Source organism: Coregonus clupeaformis, chromosome 10 (assembly GCF_020615455.1).
Source record: "Coregonus clupeaformis isolate EN_2021a chromosome 10, ASM2061545v1, whole genome shotgun sequence".
Lineage (NCBI taxonomy): Eukaryota > Metazoa > Chordata > Actinopteri > Salmoniformes > Salmonidae > Coregonus > Coregonus clupeaformis.
The window spans coordinates 46,574,443-46,590,624 of NC_059201.1; the positions used below are offsets into that span (position 1 = coordinate 46,574,443).

Genomic DNA, 16,182 nt, shown 5'->3' on the forward strand with positions numbered 1-16,182 from the left:
TGGCTGATTTCTTTTGATTTTCCCATGATGTCAAGCAAATAGGCACTGAGTTTGAAGGTAGGCCTTGAAATACATCCACAGGGACACCTTCAATTGACTCAAATAATGTCAATTAGCCTATCAGAAGCTTCTAAACCATGACATAATTTTCTGGAATTTTCCAAGCTGTTTAAAGGCACAGTCAACTTAGTGTATGTAAACTTCTGACCCACTGCAATTGTGATACAGTGAATTATAAGTGAAATAATCTGTCTGTAAACAATTGTTGTGAAGATTACTTGTGTCATGCACAAAGTAGATGTTCTAACAGACATGCCAAAACTATACTTTGTTAACAAGAAATTTGTGGAGTGGTTGAAAAACAAGTTTTAATGACTCCGACCTAAGTGTATGTAAACTTCCGACTTCAACTGTACATATACAGTGCCTTGCAAAAGTATTCATCCCCCTTGGCGTTTTTCCTATTTTGTTGCATTACAACCTGTAATTTAAATGGATTTTTATTTGGATTTCATGTAATGGACATACACAAAATAATCCAAATTGGTGAAGTGAAATTAAAAAAATAACTTGTTTCAAAAAATTCGAAAATATTAATAACGGAAAAGTGGTGTGTGCATATGTATTCACCCCCTTTGCTATGAAGCCCCTAAATAAGATCTGGTGCAACCAATTACCTTCAGAAATCACATAATTAGTTAAATAAAGTCCACCTAGTATATATACACCTGTTCTGAAAGGCCCCAGAGTCTGCAACACCACTAAGCAAGGGGCACCACCAAAGAAGCGGCAACATGAAGACCAAGGAGCTCTCCAAACAGGTCAGGGACAAAGTTGTGGAGATGTACAGATCAGGGTTGGGTTATAAATAAATATCCGAAACTTTGAACATCCCACGGAGCACCATTAAATCCATTATTAAAAATGGAAAGAATATAGCACCACAACAAAGCTGCCAAGAGAGGGCCACCCACCAAAACTCACAGACCAGGCAAGGAGGGCATTAATCAGAGAGGCAACAAAGAGACCAAAGATAACCCTGAAGGAGCTGCAAAGCTCCACATCGGAGATTGGAGTATCTGTCAATAGGACCACTTTAAGCCGTACACTCCACAGAGCTGGGCTTTATGGAAGAGTGGCCAGAAAAATGCCATTGCTTAAAGAAAAAAATAAGGAAACACGTTTGGTGTTCGCCAAAAGGCATGTGGGAGACTCTCCAAACATATGGAAGAAAGTACTCTGGTCAGACAAGACTAAAATTTAGCTTTTTCGCCATTAAGGGAAATGCTATGTCTGGCGCAAACCCAACACCTTTCATCGGCAGGGACTGGGAAACTGGTCAGAATTGAAGGAATGATGGATGGCGCTAAATTCAGGGAAAGGGGGATACCTGTTTCAGTCTTCCAGAGATTTGAGACTGGGACGGAGGATCATCTTCCAGCAGGACAATGACCCTAAGCATACTGCTAAAGCAACACTCGAGTGGTTTAAGGGGAAACATTTAAATGTCTTGTAATGACCTAGTCAAAGCCCAGACCTCAATCCAATTGAGAATCTGTGGTATGACTTAAAGATTGCTGTACACCAGCGGAACCCATCCAACTTGAAGGAGCTGGAGCAGTTTTGCCTTGAAGAATGGGTAAAAATCCCAGTGGCTAGATGTGCCAAGCTTATAGAGACATACCCCAAGAGACTTGAAGCTGTAATTGCTGCAAAAGGTGGCTCTACAAAGTATTGACTTTGGAGGCGCTCAAGTTTTTTTTTTTGTTGTCTTATTTCTTGTTTGTTTCACACCAAAAAATATTTTGCATCTTCAAAGTGGTAGGCATGTTGTGTAAATCAAATGATACAACCCCCCCAAAAATCCATTTTAATTCCAGGTTGTAAGGCAACAAAATAGGAAAAATGCCAAGGGGGGTGAATACTTTCGCAAGTCACTATATATATATATATATATATATATATATATATACAGTGGGGAGAACAAGTATTTGATACACTGCCGATTTTGTAGGTTTTCCTACTTACAAAGCATGTAGAGGTCTGTAATTTTTATCATAGGTACACTTCAACTGTGAGAGATGGAATCTAAAACAAAAACCCAGAAAATCACATTGTATGATTTTTAAGTAATTAATTTGCATTTTATTGCATGACATAAGTATTTGATCACCTACCAACCAGTAAGAATTCCGGCTCTCACAGACCTGTTAGTTTTTCTTTAAGAAGCCCTCCTGTTCTCCACTCATTACCTGTATTAACTGCACCTGTTTGAACTCATTACCTGTATAAAAAACACCTATCCACACACTCAATCAAACAGACTCCAACCTCTCCACAATGGCCAAGACCAGAGAGCTGTGTAAGGACATCAGGGATAAAATTGTAGACCTACACAAGGCTGGGATGGGCTACAGGACAATAGGCAAGCAGCTTGGTGAGAAGGCAACAACTGTTGGCGCAATTATTAGAAAATGGAAGAAGTTCAAGATGATGGTCAATCACCCTCGGTCTGGGGCTCCATGCAAGATCTCACCTCGTGGGGCATCAATGATCATGAGGAAGGTGAGGGATCAGCCCAGAAGTACACGGCAGGACCAGGTCAATGACCTGAAGAGAGCTGGGACCACAGTCTCAAAGAAAACCATTAGTAACACACTACGCCGTCATGGATTAAAATCCTGCAGCGCACGCAAGGTCCCCCTGCTCAAGCCAGCGCATGTCCAGGCCCATCTGAAGTTTGCCAATGACCATCTGGATGATCCAGAGGAGGAATGGGAGAAGGTCATGTGGTCTGATGAGACAAAAATATAGCTTTTTGGTCTAAACTACACTCGCCGTGTTTGGAGGAAGAAGAAGGATGAGTACAACCCCAAGAACACCATCCCAACCGTGAAGCATGGAGGTGAAAACATCATTATTTGGGGATGCTTTTCTGCAAAGGGGACAGGACGACTGCACCGTATTGAGGGGAGGATGGATGGGGCCATGTATCGCGAGATCTTGGCCAACAACCTCCTTCCCTCAGTAAGAGCATTGAAGATGGGTCGTGGCTGGGTCTTCCAGCATGACAACGACCCGAAACACACAGCCAGGGCAACTAAGGAGTGGCTCCGTAAGAAGCATCTCAAGGTCCTGGAGTGGCCTAGCCAGTCTCCAGACCTGAACCCAATAGAAAATCTTTGGGAGGGAGCTGAAAGTCCGTATTGCCCAGCGACAGCCCCGAAACCTGAAGGATCTGGAGAAGGTCTGTATGGAGGAGTGGGCCAAAAGTGAGTGGGCCCTGCTGCAGTGTGTGCAAACCTGGTCAAGACCTACAGGAAACGTATGATCTCTGTAATTGCAAACAAAGGTTTCTGTACCAAATATTAAGTTCTGCTTTTCTGATGTATCAAATACTTATGTCATGCAATAAAATGCAAATGAATTACATAAAAATCATACAATGTGATTTTCTGGATTTTTATGATAAAAATTACAGACCACTACATGCTTTGTAAGTAGGAAAACCTGCAAAATCGGCAGTGTATCAAATACTTGTTCTCCCCACTGTATATATATATATATATATATATATATATATATATATATATATATATATCTGTACCAATAAAGTATTTATCTTCAGTTCCCCAAAATAAAACAAATAAAAATCTAATTAAAGCAGAATATACAACTACAATTATGTGCTGGGTCAATTTGAACACAAAACCTAGGTATTTTAACAGAAAGAACCTCGTATTATAGACAGCGAATATTGAAAGCAACCAAAGACACTGGAGAGTATTATGATCTGAAATCTGTCTAAAATATCATTCTAAAACATTGAAATAAGCCAAATACAGTATGCTACTTGTTGAAAAACACTTCTGTTACACAATGCAGACTTAAATGTACCCCAAAAATGACATGAATAGCTTATAATTACTAAAATGGGAAATTAGCTAAGTGAATTTGCTCAGAACAAAACGAAGATATGATAAAAGTAAAGTATAGGTCCAGGTTATAGACCCATTGTATGTGACTTGTATACACATTAGCTTTTCATTCATTGCATTGGATTATTCTTACCACATCGAATACACTCCTACGGCAAATCAAGACATCACAAACAGCTAAATCGCTGATTCATGGCAGATATTCCCAGAAGTTCAGAACAGAGATCTGAACGGAGACAAAGCAGTCCCTTTACAATACGTCTCAGTATTTGATTGATGGACGGGGAATTCATGCCAACACTTCAATACCAGCACATGGAGCTATTTCAACTCTTAGCCTTCTTTCACCTGGCTGGAGCACCACAGTGTTCTGACCCAACATACCTTATTGTTAGGGAACTGGGAGATCCATGGGGTCCCTGTAGCCTGGGTGCTGTCATGTCTCTGCATTAGTCTGCTATAGTAACTGGGCTGATGCAGACACAGACTGGCCCCCAGGCTATCTGACCTGACCTGATCTGGCCATGTACCATCTCTCCTCAACTGGGCAGGTGGAGTCTCACCTGCGCTGGTCTCAAAGGTGACAACATTGCTGGAGATGCTGTGGTATTCGTTGGAGTACACCCTCAGGCGGTACTTGGCCCCTTCGATTAGTCCCGCCAGCTTAATGGGCGGCTGGTTCACAGGTACGCTTGACATACTGCCGTTGCCTTGGAGACACAAGAGAGGGCCAATCACACTCCGTCGTGGGGCGTGGCCAGGCTACCGTGGTAACGACGCAAAGCGGAAGGGTACGACGCAGTGATACGACATGTGCAGGACAGTTTTTTCCCCCTATGAGATGGTGGGCCAGCGGAGTGAATTGAGACTGACCCAATGCAACACACACACACCCTCTTGCCTCCACTTACTGACAACCTCGTTGAGATTATTAGCTACATCTGTAAACCAATGTCACAAATATGGCTAGATTTACATCTAATGGAATTAATAGAGATTGAAAGTGAATAGTAGAGCAGCAGCTCATGGCTTTTACAGGCTTCCTTTTGGTTCATTTTCTTCTCAGTGAAACCACATTTCTCTCCTGGGGGATAATTCTCCTGAGAAAGCTAATCTAAAAAGGGGACATTTTCCGGCGGCGAGGGAGAAAAGAGGTAAAGCTAGGAAGCAGGTGTTCCTTCAGGCTACTATAATAATGTGGACATCAAAGTTTTACTAAACTCCCCGCTGAATTGGCAGCAGTAAGTTGTTTTACCCTGACTAGTGGAATTTAAATTGACCATTATGGAACACTCCGTATTGTGAAATAGGGCAGGAGGGTAGAAAAGCACTGTGTCACAATTACCCATAGCCCTCCACTCATCTCAATGGAAGAAACACCAATGGTGGAAACGAATGCAGCATCTTTCCAATGGAAAGACGTGTCCCTCATGACAACACAAAGCTGTGGGGGCATGGGTCGGTGATTGCTGGAGGAGCACTTAAACTGGTGACTTCATGCACCATGCTATGACATGACCTTTGACCCCCTGAAAGGGTGAGACGAGATCATCATACAGCAATCAACCAAAACCATTCCAAAGCTTGGTACATCCAATGCAGCCTCTGAAGCAACAAACAAAACCATAGAAAACTAAATTCAACCTTGACTAGGCCACAAAAAGACCTGAAGCACTGTGAAAATCAATAACTTGGAAGAATGTCTGACTAATATAAAAACACACTGCATTCCTTACAACAGTTAAAACATGAAGCTAAAGCTACAAGTGCAATGTCTGAAAAATATATTTGCTATTTGACTCAGTGTACAGATGTAGGATCTTAATTTGAGCCAGTTTGCTACAGCAGGAAAATAATCCTGAGCAACAGGAAATGTGAATTATAATTCATGGACATTTTTTGTAGGGGTAGATACATTTTTCGTTAAGGTAACTTAAGTCATTTTAAAGTGTAAATTACAAACTTTAGAAGCCTTTTTAAACCTCGAATACACTACAGTTTGCATATCCTGTTCTCAGCAACAAGAGTGATCAAATTAAGATCCTACATCGGAGTCCAAAACATAGAAAGACAAAGGCAAACAGCTTGTAGACCTCCCTTCCTAGTATTTTTAACCTTCTCAATACCCTTGGCTTGCACTTAGGTATTTTGATTAGCTTGCATGCCATGTACAGCATTGTGAAAGCATCTCCTTACCTTCCCACCAGATAGCAGTACTGCAGCATGCAGACCAAGCCTGTAGTCTAGATCTGGCATAGAAGACACACCACTGACTACAGCTAGTCATCATCACAGTGACAGCCCTGCCTGGGAAATTGTGTGTGTGTGTGTGTGTCAATAAGGACATCATGCCCACTGACTCTAATGTTAAACAGCCAATGGAACAGCCAAGCCTGACAACCAAACATACAGCCAGACAGATAGCCAGATGATGCAGGAGCTCGATACAGAACCAAACATACAGCCAGACAGATAGCCAGATGATGCAGGAGCTCGATACAGGGTGGTAATCATGAAGGTTGCACACTGCACAGTTTGGGGAGTTAGGACATCATAATACACTATGAACATTAACTATACAAAGTCACATTTCCAAAGAGAGAGATGAAAAGAGAGCAGTAGAGATAGGGAGAAAGTGGGGTATCTTGTGTGTTATAAGTACAGTATGTCATTGATACAATTTGGCAAAATAGAAAAGTGTGCACATGCTCTGCTTGTTTGAATATCACCCTAACATCTCCACTTTTGCAATCAGAATCATTGAACACACACATATACTGCCATCACTGTGCTATAAACCATTAGTATAGTAGGTAGCATATCAAGATGTGGGGAATGTTATTTTGAGTTTTCTTTAAGGAATGTTTTTCATTTAACAGTATATTTCCGCACAGTAAAAGAACACACTCTCTCTCTCTCTCTCTCTCTCTCTCTCTCTCAGCCTCACAAAATACTTTCTGAAAGGAACTTCTGTTTCAACTGGCGACAGAGAACCTACATGGGCACAATAAAATACAAATTCAACAAAGCCTTTAGTAGGGATTTTTGAAGAAACAAAACCTCAAAACCTGCAATCAAAGTGCAATAGAAACCGGAGGTGCTATAAAATAACACATTAATTATTCAGATGGAAATGCCACAGAATATATTATAGATTTCACCCACATTTACAGCTATGAGAAGCTAGAGAGATTCTAATCTGACTTCTATAGGTAACTGAACTCCGCTCTGCCGAGGCAAAGTTAAATGAGAGTTGAGAGTTTCTTCTCAGAAATTGCCTTTCTGTGAAGATGAATAGAGATGAGAATGTCGCCTTACTCGCCTCCCAATAAAAGCCTCGCTTCTCCACAAGAGCGAAGGGCTGTCATGAATTGGACTGGAAGTCCAATTTGGTGTATTTTCCTGCCCCAAGAATGCCTCACAGTTCCCTTCAGAAAGCCCAGTGGGTTCTCTGCAGAGATAGACTGTCTGAAGATTGACTTCACTATTGACATTTCTGCCTAGGATGGAATTTGAACTGTAGGTGTTTGATATGATCACACTTGGGTCAAATACATATGTCAAATCCTTTCAAATACTTGAGCTGGGCTTGATTCAGTTCCCCCATTGCAATGGAAGCAATGAAATAGTCCCTAAATTGCAAACTCCAAGCTTTATCAAGTGCACATATGTATTTGACCCATTTCTAAATATTACTGTCCCCAATAAGACCTAGGCTGAGGATCTTAAACTCTGGGTATTTTCTTATTGTCCAGCCTCAGCTCTGACACAAACTATGGGTCTTTTCTTATTTTCCAGCCTCAGCTCTGGCACAAACTCTGGGTGTGGATCTTACTGTCCAGTGTGAACTCTAGCTGGAACTCGCTGCTGCCGGCCGGGAAGTTGTGGTTCCAGCTGACGTTAGCGTAGTTACTGTTAGGCTCCACCGTCAGGTTCCAGATCACCCTCCCAGGAGCCATGCCTACTAGAGGGCAGGGCGGGGTCAGGGGCATAGCAAGGTGGAGCAGAGAGGGGCGTGTTACAACAACCACACACGCAGGGTTGTAATCACACAATGGTTTTATGGTTAGCGTTAGAGTTAGGGTTAGGGTTGCCCTTTAAACAGTGGACTAGACCAATGTTATATTTGAACACTGATGTCTTAACACTTTTGTTGGTGTCCACTCCACAGTTAATGTCTTAACACTGATGGGGGTGTCCTGAATTGTAATCGAGGTGCCCAGTAGCCAAGGTATCCACTGCACTAGGCAGAGTTATAACGGCCCACAAACACCCTCTAACTGTTAATATTACATGTTGGATTCTCACAGCCCGACCGGACAGTGTTGAGTTAATGGTTACGTTCCAATACTTTAAAGTGACTTCATTTCATGTATCCTGTCTCCAAGGAGATATGACGAGGTAATGAAGTGGTATACTGGAATGCAGCCAGTTCCTCCAAATGCTTCCTTCCAGGTCAGGAGAGAGTAGCCAATCAGAATGCTTCAAATTAAAGCGTATTCATGTGTCCCTTGAATCTTGGGCAAGATATAAAAATAACACAATACACCTTTAAAAGTGCACCCATTGTAAATCTATACCATAGATGCCATAGAAGAAAACGACTGAACTAAAGGTAAACTAAAGGTAACAGTAGGCCTACTGTATGTACCCAACACATTCGTATGTGCTTGCTTGGTGCTGGTAACCAACACAGGAGTGGTAGTAGTAGTCGCAGCAGTAGTGGTAGTAGTAGTAGTTGTAGTAGTGGTGGTGGGAGTAGTAGTAGTAGTGGTAGGGGGAATAGTAGTTGAGGTACTAATGGTTGTAGTAGCAGCGGTAGTAGTGGGAGGAGGAGGAGGGAAAGTTGTAGACACGGACACATCTGTAGGCTCGACTACAGGGCAGGGGAAGAGAGCACAGGGTTAAAGACAAAAGCAGGAAAATCACAGGTAAACACACACACCAATAGAGACACAGAAAGTTAATGAACCAATGAGCAGAAAGGTGTTATGGAATTTCCCAGAACCAGCACTGTTGCAGAAATAAGGAAAAGGCAACTGTCCAATTCGCCAAAAGAGGTCAACGGGAACATAATATTTATAGATATTTTTTATTTTAGGCATTAGAAGTTAAGATAATAAAATGTGTTATATGTGTGGGTAGATCCAACAGATATCCAGGATTAATCTGGGATTGGGTATTCATAAATAATTTTATTCATCCGCACAACCCACGTTGAGGGCCATAAAGTAGAATATCAGTGCCCCCAAGTGGCCAAATGCTGCTATGACTATCAATCCACCACAATCCTTTCCCATACCAACAAACATAGCAGCTATATGGGGTGTGGGGTTTGTTATTGAATAAACAGGAAGTTATGGGAAATTCATACTTAGATACACTGCTATTACAAAGGAGACTTGCAGCATCATCACATTATCTACAGTGAACATACAGGGGCCTACGTAGGACCTTCTTTGTAGGACCTACTGTATGTAGGACCTTATTACTCTTCCTTTTACCTTGCAGTTGATGAACATCTCCATTTGGAGGATCCCACTAGAGAGCAGTTGTACTCATATCCTTGTTGAACTGCATCCCTCCATCCTCCCTCCCTCATGCATACTCCCCCCCAAGTCAACCATGACACACAGCATGCCAGAGAGAGCCAATCATGAGAGAAGAAGAAGAGGAAGAGGCAAAGGCGGCGGCGAATTTGAACGCATCAGTGCAGGCAGGTGTTCAAGAACCCCTGTTACCCAGGTAACGCTAAAAAGCCAGCCAGAGATCACATTGGCCGTAAGCCATGTCAATCAAAAAGCTGTGCCATTCCCAGGTTGTTTCAGTCAAAAGGCATAAACCAGAGGCATTGCCTTTCAGAGGGGTTGAACCCCAAGCTCAGTGACAGAAACACACATGGATGAGATGGAAGCGTGACACTCTGAAAGCTGAAGCGCAAGCAGCAGTGAGCGAGCAAGCATGTGAATGAGCAGCAGAGAACGTTTGATGATGGAGAGTCATTCAAGCGAGAGCAAGCTTGATATCACCCCCCATCCCCACCCCGGAGATGTGCTACCATCTCCACATACAAACGTAAGCAAGTCTCCCCCATCCTGCCCCCCCAAACCCCCCACAGTGCATTCCACGTAATGAGGGTCGACCCCTTTGCCGACTCAGTCAGTACACAAGATCCAAGGCTTGTGACAGACAGGAAATTGTCATGATTCAAGTTGCAAGGTGCGCTATCAGGGATTGGAGCTGGGTGACAGGTCAAAGTTCAGGCCTCAGAAATGGCAGGAAGTTGACACCGACTACGTTACAGATGATCCTGACCTGGACTACAGTACAGCCGAATTACACACTTCTTGGATATAACGGGATATGCAACTGTTATACAAGTGCTATAAAAGTTATAAAAGTGGCTCAAATAGAACTAAAGGTTGAAGCAGAGACTGTAACGTTAGTTGTTTCTACACTCATTCCTTTACCTTAACAGTGTGCATAAGAATTATAACTGACCACATACTGTAGGTTTCAATGATCAATGTCAAATATGACCCTGAGAGTTCTGTGGGTTTGTTCAATCCCTGAAAGCACAGAGTGAAGCAAAGATACACTGACAGATACAGATATAGACAGAGAGACAGACAAGACAGACAAGATAGACAGACAGACAGATATACTGTACAGCTGGCAAAGAGGAAGCCAGTGTTTGTTCAGTCCAATACAGATAACTTTCTTGTTACAGTCCAAAGCGCTCTGTTTAAACTCTCTGTTACATTTTCAGATGACAATGTCAGCCCTGAATATGGCTGCTCACTCGCTAATTGTTCTATTAATTCAATCTAGAATCTACTGATTTAAATATCTAATAGTAATTAATGTATAATTGATTTGACGAGAACTCATACATATTCAAAAGGCGTTTCCCTCAGGGTTTTACCCATGACAGACCTCAAAGTTACCCCTCATTTGTTTTGTTCGTTTGCTATGGCGTAGAATTTGTCCACCCCTATTTAACCTCTATGGGTAGTTTCTCTGTAGGATAGAAGGTGTCTGGGTTTGTACCATTGTCATCAGTAGGGGGTGGTAGAAAGCAGTGGTGTCCAGTTCAAATTAGTGACCATGTCATCTTTACATTTCCTTAACACTTTGCCTCGTCATCATATGATCATATGATGACGAGGCAAAGTGTTAAGGAAAGTGTTAAGGAAATGTAAAGATGACATGGTCACTAATTTCAACTGGACACCACTGCTGGAAAATGAAGTGAGACAGAGTCGGAGAGGAATTAAAGAAAATAGGTAGACAGACAAGCAGACAGACAGACAGACGGGCTATGCATTTCCCGTTACCTACACCTGAGTGGTCAGTACCTGAGCTGAAAAGGTCTTCTGTTAACACCCATGGAGAGACACAGACAGAGAGGAGGGGGGAGACAGGTGAGAGGGAGGGGGAGACAGGTGAGAGGGGGAGACAGGCGAGAGGGAAGGGGAGACAGGTGGAGACAGGCGAGAGGGAGGGGGAGACAGGCGAGAGGGGGGGAGACAGGCGAGAGGGAGGGGGAGACAGGTGGAGACAGGCGAGAGGGAGGGGGAGACAGGCGAGAGGGAGGGGGAGAGAGGCGAGAGGGAGGGGGAGACAGGCGAGAGGGGGGGGAGACAGGTGGAGACAGGCGAGAGGGGGGAGACAGGCGAGAGGGAGGGGGAGACAGGCGAGAGGGAGGGGGAACCAGGTGGAGACAGGCGAGAGGGAGGGGGAGACAGGCGAGAGGGAGGGGGAGACAGGCGACAGGGAGGTGGAGACAGGCGAGAGGGAGGGGGAGACAGGCGAGAGGGAGGGGGAGATAGACAGAGAAGAGGGGGAGGCAGGTGAGAGACAGCAAGTGGAGGAGGGAAAACAAGAGTGAGAATCTGAGAGGCGGAGAGAGAAAGACAGCGTTAAAAGACACTACAGAAGGTCAACCACAGGAGAGGAAGAGAGACAAAGAGAGAGAAATGAGGAGAGGAAGAGAACATTCTGACAAAAGAGCACAACGTCAGACAGGAGACACGCCAAGAAGGAGAACACTGGGTGATTCTGCATTGATCGCTACTTACACCAGTGTGTGTGTGTATGTGCGCGTATACGTTTGTGTACTCATCGTAACCCATTGACCACTACTGCACTCAGTGTGCATGAGTGTGTATGTGTTGTATATGTTGAATGGCTGCCAGTGTGACATAGACTTCTGTGTTTGCTGCAGAGCTGCAGTAGGCTGGAGTCACTGAGATTTACAGGCCTTTTCTGTTGGCCTCACTTAACATACTCTACTGTGTCAACCAGCTGCACAGAAACTCTAACAAACATCTAACCTAGTTCCCACACAGAACTAAGACTTAAAATACCACCTTATTTTTTTCTGTGTCTACATAGTGTAGATGGTTTAACTTCTTGATTCAGTCTTTGTGAAGTTTGTCATCCTAAACAGTGAATTAATAAGAATCTGTATACATACGTTCTGGTTATCTGTTCAACGTCTTCTCAACAATAACACGTTAATCCTACATTACCCAGCATACTACATTACTGAAGAAGAAAAACAAACACGTGCCCCAGGAAAGACTTGACCATGCAAGCTGGTGACATACTGCATATCAAAAAACAGCCTTCCATCACTTACCTGAAGTAAACTGAAACGTGTTGGTGTGTAACAGCTTAAAAAGTCAGAGTTGAGTGTGTGTGTGTGTGTGTGTGTAAGAATGGTATGTATGTGAGTAAGAGAAGTTTGTGTGTGTATGAGTAAGGATTGATGTGTGTGTGTGTGTGTGTGTGTGTGTGTGTGTGTGTGTGTGTGTGTGTGTGTGTGGCGTGTGCACATGCGCATGTATGTGTTTGTATGTGTGTATGAGTAAGGATTGATGTGTGTGTGTGTGTGTGTGTGTGTGTGTGTGTGTGTGTGTGGTATGTGTGTGTGTGTGTGTGTGTGCTGTGTAGGCAGTGTGGACTTACCCTCATTGGTGAAGTGTGGAGACTCCTCAGCATAGACCTCCCCTGCTCCCACCTGTGTGAGGGCCGCTAGGTAGAACTTGTAGCGGATGGCTCGTTCGGGCAGGCGGAGTGTGTACGCTGTCACGTTAGGGAGGAAACTCTCCATCTGCATACGGCCTACACGTGACCCGTTCACTACAAAACACACACAAGACAACACAGTCAGTCAGCTGGTCAGGTGACTCATGCTGCTACTGTAACAACACTAAACTGTCTATCATCGTGACGTTCATATCGTCATAACATCATCTCTTGTCATAAGGTTATCTCTAATATGAGCTTCGATTTGTATACGATTAAAATTACCTTTTGTGCAGTGTATACCGCTGAACTGATAACCTGTCTGTCATTTGACTGTGTTTATTTTATTGTATTTCACCTTTATTTAACCAGGGAAGCCAGTTGAGAACAAGTTCTCATTTACAACTGCGACCTGGCCAAGATAAAGCAAAGCAGTGCGATAAAAACAACAACACAGAGTTACATATGGGGTAAATGTCACGATCGTCGTATTGAACAGACCAAGGCGCAGCGTGATGAACGAACATACTTTAATTAGTTAAAGTGTAAACACAATACAAAACAAGAAATGACTCGTGAAGTCCACGGTATCAATGACCGAACACGGAACAAGAACCCACAAACACAAAGGGCAAAACAGACAGTTTAAATATGGCTCCCAATCAGAGACAACCAACGACAGCTGACACTCGTTGCCTCTGATTGGGAGTCACTCTGGCCAACCTAGAAATAAACACAACAGAACTACCAACATAGAAATAAACACATAGAATGAACACACCCTGGCTCAACATATAGAGTCCCAGAGCCAGGGTGTGACAGTACCCCCCCCTAAAGGCGCGCCGCGCCTCAACCTGAACAAAACAGGGGAGGGCTGGGTGGGCATTCCTTCTCGGCGGCGGTTCTGGCTCCGGCCTTGCCCACCACCCTCCAATAAACCCCCCATAGCGCCCCTGGTCCAGTCTGGCCCCGCTGGCTGGAGCTGAACTGGACTTAGCAGGAGCGGTTAGCTTCAGCTCCGTAGGGGAGCAGTTGACCGGTACCTTACCAGGCACCGGTGACCCAGGCACGGGTTGTGCTGGACTGACGACGCGCACCCCTGGCTTGGTGCGTGGAGGAGGAACGGGCCTTACCAGGCTGACGACGCGCACCCCTGGCTTGGTGCGTGGAGGAGGAACGGGCCTTACCAGTCTGACGACTCGCACCCCTGGCTTGGTGCGTGGAGGAGGAACGGGCCTTACCAGGCTGACGTCTCGTACCCCTGGCTTAGTGCGAGTGGCAGGAACAGGCCGGGCCGGGCTGGCGACGCGCACCGTATACTTGGTGCGAGTGGCAGGAACAGGCCGGGCGGGCTGGCGACGGCGCACCGTAGACTTGGTGCGAGTGGCAGGAACAGGCCGGGCCGGGCTGGCGACGCGCACCGTATACTTGGTGCGAGTGGCAGGAACAGGCCGGGCCGGGCTGGCGACACGCACCGTAGACTTGGTGCGAGTGGCAGGAACAGGCCGGGCCGGGCTGGCGACGCGCACCGTAGACTTGGTGCGAGTGGCAGGAACAGGCCGGGCCGGGCTGGCGACGCGCACCGTATACTTGGTGCAGTGGCAGGAACAGGCCGGGCCGGGCTGGCGACGCGCACCGTAGACTTGGTGCGTGGAGCAGGACAGGCCGGACTGGGCTGGCGACGCACACCATAGGCTTGGTGCGTGGAGCAGGGACAGGCCGGACTGGGCTGGCGACGCACACCGTAGGCTTGGTGCGTGGAGCAGGGACAGGCCGGACTGGGCTGGCGACGCACACCGTAGGCATGGTGCGTGGAGCAGGGACAGGCCGGACTGGGCTGGGGACGCACACCGTAGGCTTGGTGCGTGAAGCAGGGACAGGCCGGACTGGGCTGGCGACGCACACCGTAGGCTTGGTGCGTGGAGCAGGGACAGGCCGGACCGGGCTGGCGACGCACACCGTAGGCTGGGTGCGTGGAGCAGGGACAGGCCGGACTGGGCTGGCGACGCGCACCGTATACTTGGTGCGAGTGGCAGGAACAGGCCGGGCCGGGCTGGCGACGCGCACCGTAGACTTGGTGCGAGTGGCAGGAACAGGCCGGGCCGGGCTGGCGACGCGCACCGTATACTTGGTGCGAGTGGCAGGAACAGGCCGGGCCGGGCTGGCGACGCGCACCGTAGACTTGGTGCGAGTGGCAGGAACAGGCCGGGCCGGGCTGGCGACGCGCACCGTAGACTTGGTGCGAGTGGCAGGAACAGGCCGGGCCGGGCTGGCGACGCGCACCGTATACTTGGTGCGAGTGGCAGGAACAGGCCGGGCCGGGCTGGCGACGCGCACCGTAGACTTGGTGCGTGGAGCAGGGACAGGCCGGACTGGGCTGGCGACGCACACCATAGGCTTGGTGCGTGGAGCAGGGACAGGCCGGACTGGGCTGGCGACGCACACCGTAGGCTTGGTGCGTGGAGCAGGGACAGGCCGGACTGGGCTGGCGACGCACACCGTAGGCATGGTGCGTGGAGCAGGGACAGGCCGGACTGGGCTGGGGACGCACACCGTAGGCTTGGTGCGTGGAGCAGGGACAGGCCGGACTGGGCTGGCGACGCACACCGTAGGCTTGGTGCGTGGAGCAGGGACAGGCCGGACCGGGCTGGCGACGCACACCGTAGGCTGGGTGCGTGGAGCAGGGACAGGCCGGACTGGGCTGGCGACGCACACCGTACACTTGGTGCGAGGGGCCGGAACAGGCCGGACCGTACTGGGGACACACACCACTGGCTCTACTTCGGGATCTGGAACGGGCCAGACCGGTTACACACCCCAGTACCTCTCGCCGTGCCTCTACATCTTCCTTCCCTGCTTTGACCAGTGGCCCCCGTAACCTGGTGGCCTTCTGAATCCGCCCCTTTTCTGCCTCCGTCAGCCCCGTCGTCCATGCCGTGTGCCCCCCCCTAAAAAATGTCTGGGGTTGCCTCCCGACCGTCCGACGACGACCCTGATCACGCCGTTACTCCTCTCTCCGTCGCCTCTCCACTGTCTCACTCCATGGCCGGCGATCCATCCCGGCCAGGATTTCCTCCCAAGTCCAGGACCCTTTACCGTCCAATATCTCCTCCCATGTCCAGGCTGCCTGCTCCTGGACACGCTGCTTGGTCCTTGTAGGGTGGGTTCTTCTGTCACGATCGTCAGGGAGAGACCAATGCGCAGCGTGATG

The 16,182-nt window shown here is 47.0% G+C and overlaps 1 protein-coding gene across 11 annotated transcripts in view; it reads right to left on the reverse strand.

Annotated features, from left to right (window-relative positions):
• The window catches only part of LOC121575398 (neurofascin), a 151,480-nt gene that overhangs the window by 19,651 nt on the left and 115,647 nt on the right, over window positions 1-16,182 (reverse strand). For 8 of the 11 annotated variants that reach the window (XM_041888470.2, XM_041888472.2, XM_041888471.2 and 5 more), the window contains 5 exons: window positions 12,912-13,085; window positions 11,297-11,314; window positions 8,590-8,814; window positions 7,774-7,902; window positions 4,502-4,648 (listed from right to left, as the gene is read on the reverse strand). In XM_041888470.2, the coding sequence (XP_041744404.1) occupies window positions 4,502-4,648; window positions 7,774-7,902; window positions 8,590-8,814; window positions 11,297-11,314; window positions 12,912-13,085 (693 nt within the window). The remainder of the gene's footprint in view (window positions 1-4,501; window positions 4,649-7,773; window positions 7,903-8,589; window positions 8,815-11,296; window positions 11,315-12,911; window positions 13,086-16,182) is intronic. The other 3 variants (XM_041888478.2, XM_041888477.2, XM_041888468.2) reach the window with 2 other exon arrangements.